Source organism: Notamacropus eugenii, chromosome 4 (assembly GCF_028372415.1).
Source record: "Notamacropus eugenii isolate mMacEug1 chromosome 4, mMacEug1.pri_v2, whole genome shotgun sequence".
NCBI lineage: Eukaryota > Metazoa > Chordata > Mammalia > Diprotodontia > Macropodidae > Notamacropus > Notamacropus eugenii.
In genome coordinates, this window is record NC_092875.1 from 161,593,276 (window position 1) to 161,612,701 (window position 19,426).

General features: G+C 37.8%; 1 protein-coding gene across 6 annotated transcripts in view; it reads left to right on the forward strand.

The window, feature by feature from the left end:
• The window catches only part of RUNX1T1 (RUNX1 partner transcriptional co-repressor 1), a 174,833-nt gene extending 169,159 nt beyond the window's left edge, over positions 1–5,674 (forward strand). For all 6 annotated transcript variants that reach the window (XM_072603573.1, XM_072603574.1, XM_072603575.1 and 3 more), the window contains one exon: positions 4,134–5,674. In XM_072603573.1, coding sequence (XP_072459674.1) covers positions 4,134–4,409 — 276 coding nt within the window. In that variant the 3' untranslated portion in view covers positions 4,410–5,674. The remainder of the gene's footprint in view (positions 1–4,133) is intronic.
• The last annotated feature ends 13,752 nt before the right edge of the window (positions 5,675–19,426 follow it).

Genomic DNA, 19,426 nt, shown 5'->3' on the forward strand with positions numbered 1-19,426 from the left:
TGAGAAGTTATGCAGGACATACAGTGATCTCAAGCTGAACTCCTTTGAAAAGCCCATCTCTTTCATACTACCTGATATTCTCCCAGTAGTACCATATGGTTACGAGTCACAAAACAGCAGATCACAGAAGAATCAAAACTGTAGGTGACCTAAAATGGTAGTGCAGAAACTTGGCATTGTAAGGCTGCGTCATATTTCTAATGAGAGCATATGTACAAGAAAAGTCAGGAGACGATATCATCATGATAGTATTGATTGGAAAAGAACATTGCCTGATTATGTAGAGACATCGAACACTGATAGCTAGACAGTTTTATCACACCTCTCATGTACCATATTGGGTGGCCCCTCGTTGGAGGATTTACAGAAAGAAATGGACAAAAATTGCATCACAGGGGAAAGTACTCACACTGATTTGAACATGGGCGCATTAATTTGAGTCCAAGAACAATAAATTTTTTTTCCTTTTTAACATTTCAGTTTTTTGAAGAAGCATTTAAAAGTTGAATGATAGCTTTGGGTGTCCATATTGAAGATTCTTTTTTAACACATTTATAAATTCATTATCTATTTTTTCACTGTTCTGTCAGAGGTTATAAAAATGTAGTTTTCATCATATCAAAAAAAAAATTGCCCAGCCTTTGTTTAACCTTCCATAAAGATGAAATTAAGGGAATAAAAAAAGACGTTGGACTACTTGGGTCCCAGTGGTGGTAAATTAATGTTTTCTATAAACTTGATAGTATTCTATCTAGATAAAACTAACCTGAGCCCATGAATCCAGAATCAAAACCAGGTGATGCCAGACAAGAAGTCTGAATTCCCAACAGTTTAACTGCTCCCAAACATCTGTTTCTGTATTTGGCCTAATTCCACTTTTTTTTTTTTTTTTTTGGTAAAATTGTTCCCATCTTTAAAAACACTTTAAAAAATAAGCAAGTCCCCATTCTGTCTCCTCCCTCACCCAATTGCCAACACATGCATTTGTAATTACCTGGTTTAGTCTGTGTGTTTAATCAGTTTAAATTGAGAATGCTGTGTACATCTGACTTCAATCTGAAGGAGCTATTGAGTGTTGGGCAGTCACCACCCTTGTATCTGCCAAAATGTGCTTCTGCCAAGAAAGGATCGAGCTAACACCAGGATATTTCCTAAAGAAGCCACTTGACTCAGATTAAATATTTAATTTCCTTAAAATACTGGTTTGGATTTAGGTCTCTGTCCTGTAATTGGGATTTTCTGTTGTTTAGGAATCTTACTTATTTGCTGGATTTGTTCCAGAATCAGCTGGCATTATTCTAAAGTTAAACCTCTAGGAAGCAAACTTCATCCTCAAGGCTGAGTGTCATGAGTTGTATGGAGGTGGGGAGGGAAGGAAGTTTGAGAAGGCAGAAATCTACACATCATCTCTGTGTTCGTTATCAATGCAACATGATTCAATTAACTTTAAGGAAGAGGGGACTTTTAACTTGCCATTAATAAAGCTGCTCATCAAATCTGTCTCCTTGGAGATTGTATTTTTTTTTTTAAGATTAGTTTAATGGAATTTGAATAAAAACTGCAGTTTGTGCCAGTCACGATTATTAATTTTAGTCCTATTTTTTCTTTATGTGAGATTGACAACCAGACTTCCTTGTAGCTGTTTTGGGTGAATCAATGAATGAAAGAAAAAAACCATTTATTAAATGTTTGCTAAATGTGCAAAGTTCTATGCTAAGCACTGGGGTAACAAATAGGAAAAGAAACTTCTGGTTCTCAAGGATCTCACACTCGAATTGGGGGAGGCAATACATTAAAAAAAATTAGTTTCAGGGAGGAAAGAAAAACTGAGAAGTCTTAAGGGCAGATGGCAAGGCCCAGGGGTACTTAGATTAGGGTCAGTAGGTCAGATGATAGTTCTGGGGGTCTGCGGGGTGTAGAGGAAAGACAGATGGTAAGGCCTGGTGGTCTTCCAATCTTGCCAGAAGGAATAGAGTTGTTGGCTTCCATCTCATTCCTGCCCTGTGAGCAGTCAAAAAACCCAGATGGATTCTTGGCAGCCCTAGGCAGGAAAGGGGATAAAGGGCAGGGTCTTCCTGTTGCCCCATTGTATCACTTGGTTTCTGGGACAGCCCAGGGGAAGAGATGGGGGAGTAGGGGACCTGGCACCCTCAGACATGGTGAGTTTTCCCACCACCCATCAATAATTCTACATGAATTATGAGCTATTCTCATTTGTCAAATTTTCTATTTTTTTAATGAATTTTAAATTATTCTAGAGCAGATATTATTATCCTGAGGTCTATGAAATTGTTCTTTTTTTAAAAAAAAAAATATTTTGATAACTATTTCAGTAGAATTGATTTCCTTTGTAATCCTATGTATTTTATTTAACTTTATACATTTAAAAACATTACTCTGAGAAGGGACCTAGAGACTTCACCAAACTGCCACAACAGCTCCTGACCCCAGAAAAGGTTAAAAATTAATTCTTCACCACTGCAGCCTGAGTTCCTTCAATGAAATTTTGGTCAGGTTACACTCTTACTCAAAAAACCTTCAATTGCTCTGTATTATCTACATGGTAAAATGGGGGAGGGGGTCTATTTCATGGATTTAACTGTCTTTCATGTTCTCCTATATGTGCCCTAAGATCAGTCAAACTGTTCTGCTTCTCAAAATATTTCTAAGAGTATTTTGGAAGAGGGTTTCTTTCCTCTTTATTTCACTTATGCTTTCTCTCTGCCTAGAATGTGGTTTGATAAAGACTTTCTTTGATTGCCCTCCCTTTTCAACCTAATAGAATATCTTTCCTACACCCAACTTAATAGGATATCTTTCATACAACCAGCCCTAGAATGTGTGTTTCTTTTGTATGCCCCTTTCCCTAGTCTTTATAAGTATTTCTCTTACCTCACAGTTGAGGTTTAAGCCCCATGAGGGCCAGACATCTTGATCTTACTCATCTCTCTGTCTTCTGTTTTCTCTAACATGGGACTTGGTGTAGCTGGTGGGTCCAAATTGAAAGGGGAATAAAAATTGTGTTCTGTATATGGATGACTTCTTGGATTCACAACATCACAGAGTCTAGAAGCCACTGATGTTCAGCCATCCCTTTGACATTTATTGACTGACAAAATGTCATGAGGGTGATGACAAACTGCAACAGAAAGTGTCTCAGATTACAAGGCTCTTAGTGACTCTTTAAACAGTCTTTTACTGCCACAGCCATAGAACATAAAATAAACAGAAAAGTGGGTAGGGCATCTTTCTCTTTGCCTCGTATGATATTCCTTGTTTTCACTATGACATAGCAACAGGCTACCTGAGGCCCTACCTGTCATCAGTAGTATGCCCAACACACAGATTGTCAGGAAATGAGCCAAATGAAATCTCTTAAGGAACATTTGTGATTCAGTTCTTTTGTGGGTCCATTGTGTTGGGATTTTTCCCCCTGAAATTGTCAAAGACTTCACAAACCATCCTTTCGGTTCCTAGTCTTTTAGGTTTCTCAAAAGCACTTAAATATATTCTGGGTGGTTGTAAAGCCTTGATAGTAAGGAATAGTATAGGAAGGTATGATAGGAAGGTGCATTGAATACCTAATTACAGCATGGATAACTAAGCATGAAGCCATTATGGCTTGTCTCAAAGATTTTCTTTAAAGCAAATTTAAGTAAAATGGGAAATATCTAATGTTGCATGATTACATTTTAAAATAGACTGTGGTTATTTCAGGTCCTAGTTGATTTGTATGCAAGTCTTGAGAAAATAAGTTTATTCTCCACAAGGGCTGGTGTTGATAATATGGAAAACACTACAAGAGGAACATTGAGAGGAAATGGGATGAGTGGAAAAGATATCAGTGCATACACCAAGAAGTTGGCTTAGGAGGAGGATTTGGTCATTAAAAACTGAAAGAAGTTCACAAAGACTTACTAGATAGATAACAAAATGGTTATTGATAGAAAGTTGAATTGACCACAGTAAATAATATTTGAGAGGTAGGGTAAGGGTAGTGCCAAGGTATTTCACATCTTTTATTGTGCTTGAGAATTTTCTAAAAAGCTATGGCATGGAATATTTAGTTAGGAGTAGAAATATGACTGTGTTTATGTGGATTTTCAAATTTCTTCCCCTCTTGTCTATTTCAGAGTTGCTGGAATTGTGGCCGTAAAGCAAGTGAAACCTGTAGTGGTTGCAACACAGCAAGATACTGTGGCTCATTTTGCCAGCACAAAGACTGGGAGAAGCACCATCACATCTGTGGACAGACCCTCCAAGCCCAACAGCAGGGAGAGACACCAGCAGTCAGTTCTTCTGTGACTCCCAACAGTGGGGCAGGGAGCCCTATTGACACACCACCAGCAGCCACTCCTAGGTCAACTACCCCTGGCACCCCATCCACCATAGACACAACTCCTCGTTAAAAATGAACTCAGAACTGTTAGAGGAAAACCAACAAAACCAACATGAAACCAGTTCTTCATCCTCAGATACTCAAAGTTGTTTTGTTTTTTTTAAAATACTTCAGCAAAAGAGAACTTACTGTATCTTGAGGCAGTAGTAAAAACTAAAACAAAAAACAAAAAAAAAACACAGAAGGCCAGTAACAGGTCATAATGACTTATTGTGGATTACAAAGATATCTTTTCTTTAGAGAACTGAAAAGAGAACAGAGAATATAACACAAAATGATAGATTTGACCTCCTCCCTGTTATTTTCCAGTAGCTGGGATTTTAAACTAGATGACCTCATTAACAGATGCTTTACCAAACAGCAAACCAAGAGATTGCTAATTGCTGTTGAAAGCAAAAATGCTAATATTAAAAAAGTCACAATGTTCTTTATAACAATAATGGAAAAAAAAGAGAGAGAAAAAACCCCTCAAGGGCACGAGCATTGGATACAGCAGTAGACATTTTAACAAGAAGATGAATGGCGTCCGTGGGTTACTGACTGAACTTTGAAGACCCGCTACAAAACGCGCAGATGTGCAGCAGATTGGAAGGAGACACAGATGTTCATTTTTTTCTGTTTCTGAAAAGAAATAATAATATCCAGGTCAACAGAATGAAAAATGAAAGATGATTTGAAGTGGGATGTATGAATACAGCAGCAAAGGGGAAAAAAATGCCATAACACAAAAGGCTCCTTTTTAAATAAAAAATATATCTATCTATATCTATATCCATAAATAAGGGACACAGCCTGCAGTTAATTAGCATTCTGGCAGCTTTGACATCGGCCAGCTGCCCCAAATAACCCTTCATCATTTCTTCACTTTTGCAAGGTTCCACAGAGTAAGACAATCGGGTCTATTCCAGCTCATTCATTTTATATCGGGAAAAAGAAAATAATTTTTAAAAAAAAATGGTGGCTTCAGCTCCAGCCCCCTTCCAAATTTTTTCAACCCCACCCTGTTTGGATTTTTAATTAAGAAATAGTAGTTCTCTTGGTGTTCAAACACTTCTGTCCTGTGAGGTTTCCCAGTGGTGTTTTTCTTGTAAATGTGTTGGACAAATGTGAAGATGCATTGTAGTTTAACCATATGCCCACATTTAGTCTCTTTATTCCTAGTTGGTGAGAAACCTGTATCTTTCTATGCTGCTTTTATATCTGTATGTATTAGTGATATTCCTCTAGTAGTTTAAAAATAAAAAAAGACCTTTTTTGGTTGTCCTCAAGAAAAGAAAAGAAAAAAAAAGCTATCTTTGGGAGCTGCTATTTCACTCTGTTATAGGACTTTTTTTTTCTCCTGAAAACGAGCATGCTTCATGGAATGCTAACATTGGTGTTTTTGTAAGAGGGATGTACATAAATGTATTTTGCACTGTCACAATGACTCCCTAGGCATGCTTTTTTTTGAGCAAACATTTTAAATATGCTAGAGCCATTTTGCCAAGTTTAGCTATAGCATAGAGTAGTGGTGGATTTTTTCTTTTTCTTTTTTTTTTTTCTTCAAAATTCACTATTAGGGACATTTTTTATAAAATAACAAGATATCCTACTTTAAAAAAAAATGCATGCATATCGCTGTAAGGTCGTTTTAAGTATTTCTGATTTTTCAAAAAAAAATTAATTAGAGCTCCAAATGCTGAGGTGTAGATTGACAGCTTTAACACTGCTGAATGCCAGGTTATACAGTATTATTACAAAAAGGGAAGTCAGCCAAAGACTGATCTGATGGACCAAAATCGGAATTTTTGAAAAGCACCAGTAACTACTTTCCAAATGATCAGCAGGTTAAACATGTTCAGCAAGGTATAGTGTGAATCCATTAACCCTTCGTTGTCCAGGGTCCAGACCAGAACTACTTGCTAGTTTTGAAAATAATAGCCCAGGACATGGTTGTGTGCTTTATTGAAAGTCAGCAATTTTGTAGGCTGTGTAGGCAACCAAAGTTTTCAAGGCTGGGAACAAAGTATTACCCACACATACACACACACACACACACACACACACACACACACACATACATCCACATACATAAACATACCAGGCATTTATTTAAATATTTGTGAATTATCCATTATCCTCCAAAAGTTTCATACAGCATTTAGATACTCTGTTAAAGGGCTTGCTAAATACCTGCAGAGAAGAGATCTGAATCTTGATTTGGCTTTAGTTGACTAAATCTGAAAACATAAGCATTCATCCCTGTATTCTTATTTCGAAGTTGGTTTCCATTTTTTTTAAACACCTGTTAACTCAGAAAGATGAGCAAATAAATACATCTCCATGTTGGAAGTCCATCTGCCAGCCCAACTGCTTAAAGGGAAAGGAAAGCACATAACCAGGCTGTGAATGGGTTATATTTTTATCATGGTGCTCCCAAGACTCATTTGACCTCACTCTGGTTTCTAGTCTGCTTGTGACACTGGACAGTCCTTTCTTATAGAATTATTCTATGTTTTAGGCTACGAAGGGTTTAGATAATCCCAAAAAAATAAAATAAAATGAGGTATGTCATACCCATACGTCTATATCTCTAGAAGCTGTGATATATGTGAAACAGCACTGTTATTCTTAACACTAGTGTGTAAAATAAGGATTAGTACAGTATGTCTCATTACTTTAAATTCAGGGCACCCTGAGTGAAAACAAATAGAAAAATCCCTAACTCTGAGCTCTATCTCCAACTCCTTCTCCTTCCCCCCTCTTCCTCTTCCTCGTCCTCCTCTCCTCCTGTTTTGCTACAGTCTCCTCAGTGGCAAAAACTTTCACTCTACCTCTGACAGCATGTATATTTGCACCAGTAGCGAACAAAAACTGGTCTAGTCAAACCAAATGGGCACAAAAGAACCAGGATACCAAAAGTAAAGCTCATACAGCTGCAAACCATATCACTTCTTGGTAACAATGCAGACCTCATAAACCTAAAGAAGAGAAAGAAGAAAAAAAACTTTTGTTACTTTCCTTTTTTTGCTTGTCACTTATATACAGGCTTTGTGAGAGTATAATTTGTAGGTATAACACATTTAAAAAAAGTTAACTTCATTGGATATAACTGAATGGTGGTCGCTGATAGGAATAGGGCGTCCTCTATCTCTTACTCTGTCTCTTACTCTTCTCTCTTTCTCTCTTTCTCTGTCATGAGACTGTGTGTGACAGGGCCACCTGTCTTTTTTTAATTTTTTAAAAATTTTTTTGTGTAGGTGCATGTCTTGGGGATTTAAAAATTACAAGGCTGGTTTACTTATGCAAAGCATGCCTACGTCTGGAAATACTTAGGGAAAGAAAGTGACTCCATGTTGTCCAAATTCCTCAAGGGACAGGAAAAAAAATTGGAGACTGTTGAAATGCAGATTTGAAGTAATTTTTTTATTATTATTATTATTTTGGGTTCTGCGACATTATTGTGAAAAAAAAAGTTGTTGTGCAATACTTAATTCAGACATGTACCACAAGTTAATGGTAGACTAACACTGGGGGGGCAGGGCCTGGGCATCATGCTTTTGTCAGCATACTCTTTGAGCTTTTTAAGTCTACTATGTCTGAACTGTGGTTTCTTGTTTATCCTTTTTTCCTTAGTTGGACTGTAATGTATGGTCTGTCAACCTGTGAATCTTTAAAGTATGATTCAGGTATTGTTGTATCCTTTACTGTGTAATAAAAATGTTTAAAAATCGGTACTCCTCAATTCTCTTGCCTTGCTTAATCTTTGGTTGAACATCAGTATTTGGAGACCGATTTTTCCAGTCTTCTACAGCAGCAGCAGTTGTCAAACTTTGTTTTCAGGGCCCCTTTTACCTTCTTAATTATTGAGGACCCTCCTAAGAGCTTTGAGTAATGTAGATTAAAAATGAAAACATTCTAGTATTATTATGAAAATAGTTTTGACCTTGAGGATGCCCTGAAAGTGTCTACCACATTTTGAGAACCACTGTTTTATGAAAACCAAAATATAGCCCTACCCTTTAGAAGAACTAAAGATAGAAGAGGCTGTTCTTGATGCAGAAATGTTGGAAAGGTAACATGGTAACTTAGGAAGGGAAAAAGTGTCATGCCATAAAATATTATCGCACGGGTTTAGATAAAAGAAGTTTGTCACTAGAAGTCAGAAAAATCTAATCTCTAACTCTGAGACCGTAACCAAATTGACCTGCGCCTCTGTGTCTTCTTTTAAAATGTGGGTGTTGAACTAGGAGTGCAGCCATCAGGTACAATGAGAAAATGATGGATTTTGAGCAAGAGGGACTAGGGAGGAAAGAAAGTTCACCTTTTCAGAGGGCCATGGTGACCTATTTGAGGGAACATTTCATTAACACAGTCCAACATCCCCCACATTCTCTATAAGGGTTTTCTACTCTGATGCTAGACAGTGCTGCTCCTTTTTTCAAGAAGTACCTCAGTACTTTGCTGATGAGCTTGAAGAAAATAATGGTAGTCAAAATGGTTCTTGTCACCCCTCCAACTGGTAAAATAATTTTCAGTTGCAAATGAACAGAAACTGAGCTTCAAAAGTGTAAGCTTTAATGAAAAACAAGTATTTTTTAAAACTTTTTAAAAAAATTTACAGATAAAAATGGATGTTACAATTTCACAAAATTTCTAAATATTTTGCAAGCCTCATTTAGTCAAGGTGTCCTTTTAATGACAAATCAAGTAATGAATATGCAGTTTGAGTGAACTACTTGCTGGCAAAAAGGAGTTTATGTTTTCAACAAATGGTTTTTTTGTTGTTAAAAAGGGTTCAACTGTTAAAGAAGTAACAGTGGTATATAGAACTGGCCAGAGAGTCATGACATCCTGCCTTTGAGTTCTGACTCTGACCCATGTTGACTGTTAGATCCAGACAAATCACATAACCTTTCTGGTACTCTATAGGCAACTCTATGACTGTTGTTTGTCCTTCATTTTCTAAGAGGATCAGCCAATAATATCATGGAGTAACGCCTGTGCATCAATTGGATTTAAGCAAGGCAGTGCTACACAAAGTGATCAGCCTCACTCTCAGTCATAGAAATCCAGTGGCAAAACAAAAGTCAAAATGACTAATGATGGGCCAGGATTCAGTGGATGACCTTGTTGGTGTCTTCAATGCCTGACCAACTTCTAAGAACTCCAGTGACTCCTTCAGCCTCCTTCATGGCCATTGGAACAAATTGCTCTCATCACCCATTCTGCCAGGCTTCTTTACATGCTTGGCATAGACATCCCCCTAACTCACCAACAGGTTTCAGACCTGTCAGTTACCCTCAAGCTGATTGATTCCATCTGCCAAGATGGTTTTACCTGGCTGTGGCCAATGTGCATGCTATAGCTTCTTGGAGCCATAGGTGAGTGTTGGTAAAGGTGGACACCAAAGGTGGATGAGCAACCCTAGACAGGGCTTGGCAGCCCTCACACTACAGGCACTATTCCTCCCTGAAGACCCCCATAGCACCCTCCAAAAAAAGTTTTCCCATTTTCTTCTTCGGTGGATTAAGGCAAACAGGTTAAGTGGTTTGCCCCAGGGTCACATAGCTAGTAAGTTTCTAAGACTGGATTTGAACTCATCTTCCTGACTCCAGGCCCAGCTCTCTATCCACTAAACCACCTGGCTCCCTCTTGAATATAACTAAGAGGGGAAAGTACTGATCCATGTTGGTAGAGGGTCTTCCCTCAGGAGTTCTCTATACCCATGAAAACAAAGGGACAGTACCAATCTTCTGATCTCTGTTTAGACTTATCTCCAGTTGACTTTTTTCAGTCAATATGTTAAGTATTTATGGAGGGTGAACGACATTCCAGGCACTACATTAAACATGAAGAATACAAAAGAAGAGCAATAATTCCATGGGCTTGTTCAGTCGTTTTTCAGTCACGTTTGATTCTTTGTGACCCCATTTGGTTTTTTCTTAGCAGAGATACTAGAGTGGTTTGCCATTTGCTTCTCCAACTCATTTTACACATGAAGAAACTGAGCTAAATAGGGTTAAGTACTTGTCCAGGGTCACACAGCTAGTGTCTGAGGTTAGATCTGAACTCAGGAAGATGAGACTTGCTGAATCCCAGCATACTACCTGTTGTGACACCTAACTGCCTAATTAATTGCCTGGGTGGAAAGCAACTAAAACAGCAAATCTTAGAATGTTAGTGTTAGAAGAGACTTTTGTGGCCATCTCATGTAAGGGTCCTTAACCTGTTTTGGTCCCTTTTGACAGTTTATTGAGGTCTATGGACCCCTTCTTAGGATAATGTTTATAAATGTGTAAAATAAAATCCATAAAATTAGAAAGAAAATCAATTATGTTGAAATATAGTTCTCAAAATATTTTTAATACCAAGGTCATAGATTCCAGGTCAAGAAGCTCTAACCTAGAGAATTATTGCCAGTAGGATGTTTTGCCGATGGGTCTTACTACTAATGGATTTATGTCTTCTTGTGGATGCTGTGCCATAGAGAAGTGGCGAATGACTAAAATGTCAGTAGCGCAATACAGCAAGGGGATTTCAGAGCCTTCTTGTGCTGCAGAGATGCTACAGCTGTGGTTCTATAAATTGACAGAGACTACAGCCCTTCTCTCCACTACCTACTCCAAGGTCAAGCACCCAGTTAGCACTCAATAAATATTAGCTGTAAATACAACTGTGAGGCTGCATCTGGAATAGTTTGGTGCCAGTTTTCCCAGAAATGAACAAATTGGCCACAGGACCAGAAAGAGGAACAGAAATGATTTAAACGGCTGGAGGGATTGATTTAAGAGGGAAGATGAAACAACTGTACAGCTTGATCAGATGGTGATTAAGGAGCAGTATGATGTTTGTTTGCAAATACTGGGAAGATATAAATGCCAAAGGGGGTGGAAGAATTACTTAGTTTCTTATAAGTAGACATAACCAACAGAGATAGGCAGCAAAATCAAAGGCAATTATAAACAAGAGTTCTCAGTGAATTCATCCATGTAAGATGAAAGTAACAAGAGAAATGCAAAGGGAATTCTGGACTTTGGTTCTTCACATGCCAAGAATGACCAAGAAGACTCCTGGTCTGTTACCTTGTTGGAAAGGTTATTTATGAAAATAGGCAAAGGAAAAGGACAAGCATATCTATGCTGACTTCCTCTCATTAGCAAAACAGGTCATTTCCAACTTCTAAATTCTGTGAGTCTGTGTTTTTCCCCCCTTTTTTAGATTTAATCATTTCTGCCATCTAAGTCTCCCTTTCTCGTTATCCACAACTCAAATCTAGTAATCCGGGTAATTCAGATTTATTTTTAAGGATTTATTGTGCCTCACACCTGTTTCTAAACCAAAATTCCTTAATCATGGAATAGTGCCTTATTTCTCTTGCTAATAGGTCAGCATTTTATAATAGTTAGAATTTATGTGGCATTTTACATAGAGATTTACAACTATCATCTCATCCTCAAAGAACCCAAGGAAATCAATGCTATTATCATGCCCAGTTGACAAATGAGGCAAAGGATAAAGAATTTGCCCACAGTTACACAGCTAGTAAATGTCTGAGGTTGGATTTGAACTCAGGATTTCCTTACTCCCAGCACTCTGTCTACTGTACTGCCTAACTGACCACGAATTTGAATCCCAGATCTACTCCTTAATACCTTATGACCTCTAACAAATTGCTTGTCCCCACCTTGTACTCAGTTCCCTCATCTGCTAAATGAGAGACTCGGACTAGATAATGTCTTTAGTTCCTCCCACTTCCCTAATGTGATTGATTGCTCTCTTGAGAGAGACATATCTTTGATCTTAATACATATTTCATGTGAAGCTAATAAACTAAGAGTAAACATCCTGATAATTTTCTAAAACTGAAATGAGTGGGAGGGAGAGAAGAGTAGGGGAAGGGAGAGATAGCAGATAGATCATTGTTTCTGGTAAGTTCTCTTGATGCCAGCTGTCAGGTAACAAAAGCCTTTTCTAGTACTTGAGATGCCTATACTATGTGGCACTGGGGTCTTTTAGAATCTAGAGGAGATAGTAAGCTGTTACATCTTCTGGCCCAGAGTACCTTGGTCAATCAATCTATCAATAAATATTAAGCAACTACTATGTGCCAAGCACTTGCTAAGCACAGGGGGATACAAAAAATGGAAAAGAGATTCCTGTCCTTGAGGAGCTTACAATGCAATAGGAGAGAAAACATACAAACTATATACAGGATAAATAGGAAATAATTAGGTGGGGTTGCAGAAGACTTTTAGTTGGGACTTAAAGGAAGCCAGGGAGGTCAGGGAGGATGAAGGAGAGAGTTCCAGAGAGTACCAGTTCTCAGGTACAGCCAGAGAAGATGCCTGGAGCCAAGAGATGGATTGTCTTCTTTGAGGAATAACAGGGAGGCTAGTGTCATTGGATCAAAGGCAAGGCAGGTAAGGTAGGAGGGAACTAGGTTATGAAGGGCTTTGAATGTCAAGCAGAACATTTTATATTTGATCTTAGAGGGAACTGGGAGCCACTAGAGTTATTCCGACTTGGGAAGGGGTATGGGTTTTGAATGATCTGTCTTGTGCTTTAGGTAAATCATTTTACTGGCTGAATGAAGAATGGATTGGAGTGGGGAGACATTTGAGGCAGGCAGACCCACCTAGGCTTGACATGATGAGGGCCTGCACCAGAGTGGTGGCAGTGTCAGAGGACAGAAGGGGGCATACACCAAAGATGGTACAGAGATGAAACTGACAGACCTTGGCAATGGATTGGATACAGGAGGGTCAGGCAAGAGACCCTGGGAGTTTAAAGAATCAGAGAATCTCAAAATTAGAAACCTGAACAAGAAGTTGCTTTACAACACCCTAAAATAATCATCTAGCCTTTGCTTGCAGATACCCGGTGATGGGTCCTCACTTTCTGTCATTCTCTCTCCTGGTTCCATAGTTTATTCCACTTCCTTGTGGAATAATTATTTTTAATTATTTAGTTTTAATTGTTAGATTACTATTATTTATATATTTTAATTTATATATTTTTTATATTTAATTTATATTTAAATTTTTATTTATATTAAATAAATTAAATATTTTTATTTTTTTATATTTTTATTTATATTAAATAAATTAAACATTTATATTTAAATTTAGATTTAAATATTTAATTTATATATTTTAATTATTAATAATTAGTTTTAATTATTAGAAATGCTTTCCTTATGTCAAGTATAAAGAAGTAGGTGGTACAGTGAAAAAAGAAAGGCCTCAAAGTAAGGTAAAGCTAGGGTTCAGGTCCTTCCTCTAGTAAATACTGACATTATGACCTCAGGGAAGTTATTTCTCAGCTCCTGAATGAGAGAAGGCCCCAGGCTACATTCGTCACAGGGAGCTACTCTAATGCAATGACAAGTCTGGTCAAAAGGGAAAAAAAAATAAGCTTACGTCTGGATTCTTTGTAACTTATGCCACTGTCAAGTACAACAAGGCTCATTCTGCTTCAGTGTGAGGAGACTTTAGATGCTGTGAAAACAGCTTGCATCTCCCTCAAGTCTTCTTGACCCAAATTAAATGCTCCTTTTTCCTTCATCTGATCTTTTCTTGTATGGTTTTCAGTATTCACAATTTGACTACCTTCATCAGAACATGCTCCAGCCTCTCAGTTTCCTTACCATTTTATACCTAGAACTGAACAGTCTTCCAGATGGTGCCTGACCAGAACTTATCACCTTCCTACTTCTTTACGTTGGACTTGCATTAAAAGTGTTTATTATCAAATTTCCTTTCTGCCTGCCATCTCACTTGGTTATCTTCTTGTGAGTTTTCAGTTCACCAAGACATTCTGATCTTTTCCGTGAGAACTGTTCCTTAGCCATGTCTCCATTATCTTGTATGTGCACAGCTGACTTTTTGAATCCATGTTTGAAACTTTACATGCATTCTTTGTTAGATTTCATCTTGTTAAATTCATCTCATCATTTGGTTCTGTTGAGATCTTTTTATATTCTATCAAGTATTTTTAATCCTAAATTCCTCCTCAAGGACAAGGACTGTATGTTACTTTGTTTTGTATCACTAGGGTTTAGCAGAGTGCTTGATTCTAGCAGGTACTTACTGCTGTTGATTCATTCAGTCCTGTCTGACTCTTTGGAACATAGTACTCCATGCCCTTCTATCCTCTTCTATCCCTTGAAGTCTGTCCAAGTTCATATTCATTGTTTTCATGACTCTATCTATCCATCTCATCCTCTGCCACCCCTTTTCCTTTTGCCTTCAATATTTCCCATCATCAGGGTCTTTTCCAATGAGTCCCCTCTTCTCATTATGTGATCAAAGTCTTTAAGCTACAGCTTCAGTATTTGAGCTTTATCCAGTGAATAGCCTGAATTAATTTCTTTAAGTATTGACTGATTTGATCTCCTTGCTGTCCAAGGGACTCTCAAAATAATTCACCAGCAGCACAGTTTAAAAGTGTGGATTCTGCAATGCCCAGTTTTTGTCATATCCAACTCTTACAACCATACTTTGCTACTGGAAAAACCATAGCTTTGACTATATGGACCTTTGTCAACAAGATGTTATGTCAGCTTTTTAGTTTGCTGTCTAGATTTGCCATAGCTTTCCTTTCAAGGAGCAAGAGATCTCTTAATTTCATGGCTGCAGTCACTGTGTGCAGTGATCTTTGAGCCCAAGAATATAAAATCTGACACTGCTTCCATTTCTTCTCCCTCTATTTTCCAGGAAGTGATGGGACCAGTTGCCAAGATTAGTTTTTTTGATATTAAACTTCAAGCCAGCTTTTATACTCTCCTCATAAACCATCATCAAGAGGCAGACACTTAATAAAGGTTTATTGACTGAGAAATCCCCTGCCCTAACTTTGTGGTATCTACAAATTTGATTTAAAAAATAATAATCAGGGAACATTTATTAAGTGCCTACTATATTCCATCACTGAGGATAAACAGGAAGGCAAAAGATAGTCCCTGCCCTCTAGGATCTTACAATCAAAACAGCTTACATACAAAACAAATAGAAAGGAGGAGGGGTAGAGAAACTCTGGTTTAAGACTGAGAAGTCCAGAAGAGTACAATTGGTTGGGAAATGAAAAGATTGCTGACTTGGGCTCCCTCCTTCAATGGAGGTTGTGGAAGGAGAAATCTCTACTTTCCAGTTAGAGGGCTTGAAGGACCATGGGCAAAGGGTCCTGGCAAAGTGTGTGTTCTAGGGCTTAAGTGATTTTAGAGGATGGTGGAGAAATCCAGATTTTTGCACCTAGTTGGGAAATGAAGAGGATGATACATACAAACCAAAAGGATGATCATATAGAATGTATATGGTGTTGAACAACACAAAGCAAAGAGCTAGTGATTTGGGGAATTCCAGTAATTCAGTTCAATAAATATTTATTAAATACCTACTAAGTACCGGGAACTCAGTTAAATCTTGAGAATACAAATAAGAAAGACAATCTTTGCCCTTGAATAATTCATACTCTAATGGGGGAACACAAAACACAAAAAGAAGCTGAAAAGCTGTGGGTGGGGAATGATGTTCTGGGGAGGGAAAATCAGGTCAGGACAGTTACCTGCAAAATTCTGAACCCTTTATAAAGGGAAGCATTGGGAGGAGTTTATTGCTTCACCACTCTCCAGCCTTCCAATCAGAGCAGAGAAGCACCTGAGGAATTGAGGTGTTGCATATCAGAGCTGAGTCCATCTACATTCACCTACCTTCAAGCTGAAATCAATTCATTAATGACCATACTTTGTGTGGGATCATTCAACCACTTCCTATTCCATATAACTGTATTATCTTCTATCTCCCCATCATTGCATTTTGTGCAAAAGAGTTTCATGAAGGACTTTGTCAAAGGCCTTTCTGGAATACATATATGGCAAACCTCACGTTGCAGGGTCTGTCCCCCCAACATGTGGCATGGGAATATCATTGTGTAACTTGGAAAGAAGGCAGAATAGAGATCTCCAACATCTTCTACCTCCTCCCTTCTCCAAGGGACATTTTAATTTCTGCCAGGAGGGGAAGCAGGAAGCAGGAAGCTGGAGTTGAAGACTACTCTGTTTTCCTCAGAGAAAGAGCGGAACAGGGCTAGAATTATATGTTTCCTTAAATATTATTACTATAGGGGATGTGATTTTTGAAGTAAAATCTAACTTCTGATTGCTGTTTCATTATTGGAGAAATTAGTATCTCAAGCTTTATTTCTAAGACTTGACCCCTTTCCTACTTAATACCAGTTCTACAATGAACACACATAACACTTAGCCAAGAAACCCATTTACCCAAATTGGTAACAAAACAGAAATCAGAGAAGGTATGAATAGCAGAATATATACCAGGCAATACAGTATGAAGGAGCTCTCCCATTGGGTCAAGGCAACTCAGCTCAACTAGAGAGAGAGAGAGAAAGAGAGAGAGAGAGAGAGAGAGAGAGAGAGAGAGAGAGAGAGAGAGAGAGAGAGAGAGAGAGAGAGAGAGAGAGAAGAGAGAGAGAGAGAGAGAGAGAGAGAGAGAGAGAGAGAGAGAGAGAGAGAGAGAGCCCCAGATCTCACTCAAGAGGAAGTTCTCAAAGTCTGTAGCATAGCAAGCTGTTAATAGGGACTTGAGAGAGACTGCCCATTCCTCTCATGTCTGCCCAGTCTTTTCCTTCAATAATCTAAAGTGGGATTGGCGTTGTCCATGTTCTTTCTTGAATCTGGAAGCCAGAAGTGCCTAAAAGCAACTGAACAGCTGAATAGAACTTGAAGAATACTGGAGAGATGAGCTTTCTTGCTCTCACCAACTGCCCCACCCCAACATAGGTGTGGAGCATTGATCTCCACCAATAAGGAGACAGTAGGTTTAAGACTGAGGTTATATATGCGTGCTACATTTACAACATTGTCCTTCTTTGCTTTTCTAATCACATCAAAAAATGAAATAACTTTAGTATGCTTGATGAAGATCCTTCTCGATCTAGTGACTGCAGCCCCTTTTATAAAAACTCACCAGTCATCTCTTTAATAATTCATTCTAGAATCGAAGACAAGTTCACCTGCCGATAATTAGAAAAATCCACCCTTTTACACTTGCCAGTTCTTTCAGTTTCCTGGGATATAACTCATCTGTGCCCAGTGACTTGCAAGTATTGGGGGCAGCCAAGTGCTTTCTTACCATCTGTTGACTTATCTTGGGTTTTAGTTTCCTGTTAACAAACTGAGTTCTATCTTTTCCAGTTTGAAGATCATTCTTCTAGGTGGAAAAAAACAGGAGCAAAATAAGTTTTGGTTGTCACAGAATCCCAGTGTTGGAATGAAACTTGGAGGTCATTGAGTCCAGCTAATAACCACATGGGGATCAATATCCCAATTGGTGTTTTTCCAGTACTAAATTGAAGATTTCTAATGACCAGAAAACCTGCTCCAGGTTTTTGGACCAACCAGGTTCATAATTGCCTAGCTCTGGTAATTAGGAATATTGTTCTTAAATAGAGCCTAAACTGTTCTCTCTGTAAATTTAATTCTGTTCAAGCTTTTCTTCTATTTTATATCAATTTTATTCAACAAATATTTCTTATATCATATACCATTTTAAATATTTTGTTGGTATCTTTCATTTAAGCATTATCTTCATTTTCAAATATATCTCTCCACTCCCCTATCAAGTGAGCCATCCCCTGTAACAAAGAATAAAAAATAAAGAGCAGCATTTTAACAAAACTACAACACATAAACCAAGTCTGATGATGTATACCGTTTGACAAAGATTACTTAAACATTTACTGCATACCAATCACTAAGGATCCAAAGACAAAACGAAAAACCATTCCTGCCTTCAAGAAACTAAGATTCTTCTCGGGAATATAATATTTTAACACATAAGTAAATATATTTGAGTAATAGATTTATAATTTTGTAAATAAATATATTTTAGTAAGGAGAAATCAGGTATAATACTTGATAAATAATAAAAGTGTCCAGTTAATATGAAAATAGTAGCCAAGTAATGGTTACTGCATTGCCTACCCATACAGTTTCTAGGTAGGCTTTAAATCCTAGAAAGAAATATGACTGCCTCTTGCCAAACTGCTTTGAAAATGAGTACATTTACAATGTCTGTGTGTATAAATGACTTAGTTCAAGTATAACTGTGAACATTTTGCCTTTTCTGATCCCTTTGGCTGTTTGACACCCCATCACTTGGTTTCTATATTGTATCTATTTTGCATGTATCTATCTGTCTATCTATCTATCTATCTTTCTATCAACCTATATACATGTTGTTTTTTCCCATTATACTGTAAGCTCTTTGAGAGCACAGACTGTTTTATTTTCTGTCTTTTTATTCCCAGCACCCAGCCTAGTACCTGGCACATGGTAATTACATAATGAATACTTGTTGGTTGCCTTTTGATCAGTGGTCTACCAATTACCTTCAAAAAAAGACCATGTGCATTATGTCTTTCAAATTTCTCAAGACTTTGGCAGCTTAGGTAGGATCCCTGTGACCTAAAGTCAGGAACTTTAATCTTAAACACAAATTATCTTGTGTTAAAGAGTTGAGAATGCAATTGTGACCAGAAAGCCTGGGCAGTCATAGTTGAGGTTATCTTTTATTTTTCCCTCTGCTTGGTTCTCCATATCTAATCAGTCACCAGGATGTATTGATTCTCCTTTCACTGAGTGCCTCTCATCCATCCCTCCCTTTCTTTATTCCCCCTTCCATCATACTTGTTCATTCCCTTATCTCATAGCTAGGCTAGAAGACTATGTAGTATATTGCATACAGCCTCAAGATTAATTTTCTTGATTACTTTTTGATGATGTGAGGCACCCTGTTCAAAATCCTTCTCAGAGGTTGTCCATTAGCTACTAAATAAAAGCTATGCTCCTCAACTTGGCATTCAAAGCTTTCCCTTATCTGTCATGCATGTATGCATGTGTATGGATAAACATGTATATACACACAATGAATGTATATGTATACATATATACGCAGCATGTGCAGTATACATGCACATGTATCACATACACACATGCGAATGTGTTCATATAAGTATGCATATGTATGC